Below are 6,946 nucleotides of genomic sequence, written 5' to 3'. Positions count from 1 at the left end.
ATCTAAAGATCATTTTGTAACATACTATATTATATATAGTATGTATAATAATAAGAGGTGCGCTGTTAGACATTAGAGTACCCAATAGTTTTACAATAGGATCAGTTGGACATGGGAAGCATCCAGCGTTTCCCGTCTACCTCAAAAAGGTCATCTTTACACCTTGTAGGTGGACGTCTTTTGATGCGCTTGCCGGTCTGTGGTTTCCACTTTAAAACCTTAAGGTACCAGTGGTCATCTGTTCTGCGCGCTATGTGGTTTGTTCAATGTAACTTAAACTTGCAGATCCGCGGGGCTATGTCTCTTAGTAAATTAAATACTTATTTTGAGTAAGTAACTTTTAACATTGATCGTTACCTACTTCTATAACGAACATAAAACTGATAAATATGTGAAGATGAATTGTACCCGGTGTTTTACTACAGCCACATACCACCACTAAAGCCACAACGATTGCAAAAAGGATAATTGTGCGCATAATAAATCATATTGCGTCTAATTTGCATTTGCTAATGAACTATAAAGAATTCTGTTTACGTTTATTGTGATAAAAATTTATCTAACATCTGACTTGAATATTATACAGAATTATTTAGATATCCAACTATAAAAAATTCAATAAAAGAAATTTATCTTTCAATTGTAGATTATACAAGCATGTTCAGTGAATGCAGTATTTTTGGATACATTTTGTTTGTATGAAGAAGTTTTTTGGGGTTTTTCAACTCAATTACATCCCATATTAAAAATATTTTATTGTATAAATTGTAATAATTAGCTTCCACTAAAAATTTATCCATAACATAAAATACCTTAACTTGTAAATTAAGGTAACTTAGTCTTTATTATTACCAAAACAATAACGCAAAATTACCATACTCTTTCGACATAATTTTTTTACGTAATATTAACAAAATTTGACGTTTATCTGTCACGTCATTATAATTGGCATTAAACTAACAGGATATTTGAAAAATAAAAAAAAATTGTTTCCATCACAGGTCTTACCTTTTTAAGATTGTAAGACGTGTTAAATTATTTGAATAAATCAGATGATTACATATTAATTTAAATAAAATCGATTGAATGTTATAGTGTTACGTAGCTCGGTATCATAACTGTTTTATTAAGACCTGCAATGTTTTTCACGTTCTCTCTGCCTTTATGTTTAAAAAATGATAACTGTGTTGTCAAACTGACATTGACATTTATGTCTATTTACTTGTAACTAGCACGTTTTGTTTTTGCGATTTTGTTTCATTAATTTTCAAAATGGTAAACGTTAGTGAGCTAGCTATTAAAAATATCGGAAAAGTTCTTAATGACCCGGCAAGACCGATGAAGGAGCGTTTTCGGGCACTATTTAGTCTGCGAAATTTAGGTGGCGAAACATCTATAGAATGTATCAGTGAATGTTTCAAAGATGAGTCGGTGCTATTAAAACATGAATTAGCTTATTGTTTAGGACAAATGCAAGATAAAAGAGCAATTCCAGTTCTTAGAAGTGTGCTTGAAGATACTAAACAAGATCCTATAGTACGCCATGAAGCCGGTATGTTATCAACATTCATCACGTACGCGATAATTATGATAAGAGTTCGGTAAATTTTAAATTACAATTGACACACATTTTTCAATTTTCATGCATTTTATGTTGATTTGCGTACTATTATAGTTATATACCAAAATGATTTCATTCATAGTTCAAAACCTACAATCCAAAATTAAGATTTTTTCCATAATAATCAGTAAGAACATAGCTGTAATGGTATATAAACTAAATGAGCAAACTTGACAAAATCTTTTCAAAAACAAAATTGTAATTAGCAGGCTTAACTATTTATTCATTTTTATTTATGTACAAGTTTAAACAAACATTTGTTGTTTAATATTTTTGTTATTGTTTAAGTAACAGTTATGTCGCTTTTAATGCATCAAATTTATGGGTGATAAATACTATACTTTATAACCACTTATTCCAGGAGAAGCACTTGGTGCTATAGGTGATCCAAATCTACAGGAAATTCTAGAGAAATATCAAAATGATCCAGCTATAGAAGTAGCAGAAACATGCCAAATTGCATTACAAAGGCTTAACTGGATTGCAAAAGGAAGTGATAAAGATGATAACTTGTCTAGAAGTCTCTACAACTCTATAGATCCTGCCCCACCAAGCGCTGAGACAAATGTTGAAAATTTGAAGAAAACTCTAATGGATGAAACAAAGACTCTTTTTGAAAGATACAGAGCTATGTTTACTCTAAGAAATCTTAGTACAACTGAAAGCATTGATGCTTTGGGTCAAGGTGAGGCTCTAAATGATTAATAAAATGAGAAATGATAAACCTTACTTAATACTTGTAATTCAATTCTGTTTTGAGTTTTTAAATTATTTTTGATATAACATCCAACTGGTATAACATTTCTTATGTTAGGCATGAGTTTTTGAGCAATAATTTTGTTGCCTAACAGTACAGTCATTTTTTTCCTGGATCTGGCTTGCATTGCTGCGCAAGTGGAGTTTGCAGATTCAGTGGGTGCGAAGGGTTGAGAACCTTTAACCTAAATCTATTTTAAGGTAGCAAATCCTCGGCTTGAGCCACTACATATAATTTCACTAAATCGGAATGCCACTGACTTCTTAGATTGTTTCTGCTGATACTTTATGGAGTGACAAGGCTCATTGGCCGCCTCAAGAGTACCTCCGCTGTGGCTGTCACTATAGAATCATTAATGTGTTTATGAGATTTACAAGCTAATGCAAGGTGCTTAGTGCAATCATAGGTTGAATTATATTAACCTTACACTATCTCTTGTGCTGAGAAACTGACTTCACCTTGTGGTTTGTTTAGATTCTAGAATATAAGGGAATATAAGGGAATCCTTACAAATTCTTTCACTATTTATAACCTGTGACTATATATTATAGTAAACATAAGGTATGTTATCGCCGAGAAATAATATTTCTACCAATTTCATACCTTGTAGTTAGTAACCAAAGATACTGGTGCTGTAATGTTATCTTGTATGTAATATTTCATATTGCAAAACGCTTTTCGGCATCACATAATTATGAGCTATCACAAAAAGCTCTCAGGGCACTCTTGGTAACTTCTAACATGTCAAATAAAAATTCTGGGCAAGGTGTATATCATATAAAAGCTATAGATTGAAAGTATGCATTTTTTAATGATTGCATCCTCATCCTCCCTTGTGGGGTTTTGAATTTCAGAAAAATCCATTGTTAGCTGACCAGTACACAGCCAAAAGAATGTCCCTATAATGTCAAGGCTAAGCCTTATGGTATCAAAGATATTGTGTTTAGTCAGTTTGTAGATGGGATTCTCTTATACGAATTTAGATATTACATGAATTTTCATCAGATTACTATGTTGTTGATTGATTAATTTTTGTGTTGTGGTTTAGGTCTTAAAGCAAGTAGTGCACTATTTCGTCATGAAGTGGCATTTGTCTTTGGCCAGATGCAAGATGAGCGAACTGTTCCATATCTTAAGCAAACTTTAGAAGATATCAATGAACATGAGATGGTCAGGCACGAGGCTGCTGAAGCACTTGGTTCTGTAGCAACGGATGAATGCATTGAAGTTCTTAAGAGGTAAACATTAAGAGCTTAAATTCCCAAAAATTACTGAAATGTCCTTTAATTTTTATTTAATGTACCTATTTATTTCATTAAAAATGCTGTTGTTCTTATGTATTAAATACTTGTTTAAAAATGTTATACCATTACATGTGATAAACCATGTTTAATTTTTTCAATTGAATAAAATATATTATGAATACAAGTCTAAAGTTACAATGTGAAATATATATTTTTTGTTTATTAACTATTATGAAAAGAGTGTATCCATAAGGTTTTTAAATTTTTAAACAGAAAAGACATTAGCCATGTAATGTGTTGTAACATTAAAATGTGTTGATACTTGTAAAAATATGTAATACATTAATATATAACATAGTAAATATGATTGCATTTATTTGCTATTAATTATAAAAAGGTGTATTTGTCTTTGCTTATTTATTATGTTGGTGTATTAATACTGCACTCAATTATTTGTCAAATAATGCTTTAATAATTTTCACAGTGTTAATTACTCAATTGTGAATACATTTATTTTCAGGTATCTGAATGACCCACGTCCTGTTGTGAGGGAGAGTTGCGAGGTGGCTTTAGACATGTCAGAATATGAAAACAGTCCAGAATTCCAATATGCCAACACTTTGCTTACAGTCAATGCTTAGAAACATAATTTAAACTAAAATAATTTAGCCACACAGTGAAGAACATGCATTAAATGGCATATTACAAACTATGTTTGCCCCTCTTCTATTGTACTAAACTTTGTTAAGTTCACTGAAGCAAAGTTAAGAGAAATATTGAACTTGCTAACAGCAAGTAAATTACTTTTAACACTACTGTTATGGTGACTTAAATAATTTTTATTCTTTACTTGTAACATTGATACTCTTTTATTATTATTTTAATTCCACTCAGAAGAAAATATGGTTATACAAAAACATTATTTCTGCTTATGTTTTATTTCTATAATCTATTAAAATTAAAAAAAATGTCTGATAATCTTTTGCTTCAGATGTGTTTAAGATATTAATGGATGAAATTTATTTATTACATAAATATTTTATTTATGTGCGAAATATGCTGAGAATTTTTCTATGAATTAGGTAAAAGCATATATATGTGTAAAATTTGCAAATTATATTTTATCTTATGTTATTTCCAGTATTTTCACAAATAAAAGTATTTTGATAATTTGGTGTGTTCATTTTGTGTTTTATATTTGTGTGACAATACAATTAATGTATATTTACATATGTATATTCAGTGACGGGTTTGTTAATAATTTATAAGAGAGAGTGATGAATGACATATACTATTTATTATCTTTGAATTAGAAATAGCTGTGAAGAGAATGTTAAGAAATGTAATATCTAAGGATGGTTACATGTAAGTTCTAAGATGTGAGACAGGCAATTGTTGCGCTGATCATTGGCTGTAACGCCAAATCAGATATTCGTATTTCAATAAAAAAAAAGAAAATTTTAACTACAGTGAACATTTACACATAATTTTTTTTTTACTATTATGTGTATGTGTTCACTGTAGTTAAAATTTGTGCAGTGAATTTATAGGGCTATATACATATAGCCCATAACATAAAAAAAGTAATAAAATACGTTACAGAAAATCAATTTAAATTTCTTCAATGTATACTGTTAGTTATTGACGTAATGGATTTTAGTTGGAAGAAATTTGTTATTTTTATTTTAATAAAAGCTATAGTAAGTTTGTTTATTGTGTTTAGTAATGTATTGGCTAGAAGTGGTTTAGTTTTTATATGTGAAATTATAGTATTGAATTATATATATTCAAAATGTCTTAATTCAAGTAGGCACTTTAACACACTTGAACCGTCATTTATTTTAATATCTGAGGTGGTATGATATGATTTGTTGAATATAATAAAAGTATATATATTTTAGATATTAAAATGAAAAAGAAATTTAAATAAAAGAAGGAAGTAAATTCGTAGTCACTGTTTAATTTAATTGAAATGTTTGGAGTCATATGTGGAGAGCGGTAAAAATATTCAAAATGTGTTATAAATTGATGACTTTGTAGCATTTGAGATATTTTTTTAATATCCCTAGGTAACGTATATCCAGCACATTCTTTATTTTACTAAATTATCGGACCTACCCATTACTTGGCATACAACTATGAGCTGGAACCTACCGTACTCAATGCAATTGGCATTTTGATAATTTGGAAATTGGAAATGCACTTGTATTTACTATCTTTTAACAAAAGATAAATGGTATACAAATTAGTATTTTTTTTGACAGACCGCCGATTTGCTTGATGTAGAGCGCACTACATTTTTTGGCCTGACACAAGAAGTGCCAATAAGCACATCTACCCTGGAATTGGTGGAACAACTTCATACAGCCGTGTGGCAACATGCCAAAGGAGATAGACGTGTACGCCGCTATTTCGAATCCTATAACACGCCATTTGTTGGACAGGGAAGACGGAAACTTACTTCGAATCAATGAATTAATTTTTTTTCTTATACATTTTTATAAAATGACATAATGATAGAAATTCTAATAAAATGCTATATCGTTTTATTTAATTATCGCGGCTTATTACGATTTTTCTTAGCCTAGCTTACACTTATTACCAAAGTGACATTTGCAGATTGCACGGCTTTGGACATTATCGGTAGCTGGAATAGTTAGAGCAGTTTTTGGTAGTTATATTGTGCACATATATACGGATATACCTTGTTTTATTTTATATTTGTATAGTTTCAAAATCCATGAAATATGATTACTTTGGAATGAAAATTTAATAAAATTTTATACACAAGAATAATAATCCCCTTCACGTTAATAATTTCGAGCGCTCGGAGTTATATTTTGATATTTAGAAATCTTAGCGCCGTGTTCGTAGCAACAAATTTGACATCATTTGTCGTATAAATGTTAATTACTCGTATTGTTTATTTCATTTCCAAACAGATATAACAAAGTTATCACTTTAGTTTTACACTATGTTTATAATTCAAGAAAATTTCAAAATTATTTGCAAAATTTTTTAGTTTTAATATAATATCGGATTAATAATTCGACTTTTTAGCATTACATTACATTTAATCCATGCTTAAAAATAACGATTAAAAATTCTCGACGTTATAACGCTCCGAATTCACAAGCTAAAAACAATAAAGTTGTTTTAAAGCCTTGGCTATTATCTTTTTCATTTTATGTACAATAAACAAGGCTTACCTCGTTTAAGGCCAGCCTTACTGGCGACCATTTTACTTTACAATCGTTGTTATTTTCGAGACTAGACAATGTTACTAAAGATTATGTGTTAGGTCGAGGTTTTGAAAATTCAAAT

At 29.9% G+C, this 6,946-nt stretch overlaps 1 protein-coding gene and 1 long non-coding RNA gene across 2 annotated transcripts; both read left to right on the top strand.

Annotated features, from left to right (window-relative positions):
- The first annotated feature begins 1,224 nt into the window (after positions 1–1,224).
- On the top strand, positions 1,225–4,543 carry nero (deoxyhypusine hydroxylase nero). Its single transcript, XM_068775878.1, has 4 exons — positions 1,225–1,552; positions 1,983–2,306; positions 3,427–3,616; positions 4,143–4,543. Exons 1-4 carry the CDS (start codon positions 1,273–1,275, stop codon positions 4,261–4,263), a joined length of 915 nt encoding a protein of 304 aa, XP_068631979.1. The 5' UTR covers positions 1,225–1,272; the 3' UTR covers positions 4,264–4,543.
- Positions 4,544–5,196: 653 nt separating this feature from the next.
- LOC137932448 (uncharacterized) lies at positions 5,197–6,176 on the top strand. Its single transcript, XR_011109085.1, has 2 exons — positions 5,197–5,322; positions 5,887–6,176. It is a non-coding gene; the product is annotated as an uncharacterized lncRNA (long non-coding RNA).
- Positions 6,177–6,946: the final 770 nt, after the last annotated feature.

Source organism: Battus philenor, unplaced genomic scaffold, assembly GCF_028537555.1.
Source record: "Battus philenor isolate CCGP_79_NKW_IND1 unplaced genomic scaffold, ilBatPhil1.0.hap1 SCAF_9, whole genome shotgun sequence".
NCBI lineage: Eukaryota > Metazoa > Arthropoda > Insecta > Lepidoptera > Papilionidae > Battus > Battus philenor.
Note: the sequence above shows the minus strand (reverse complement) of the source record. Positions and strands in the feature narration are given on the sequence as shown.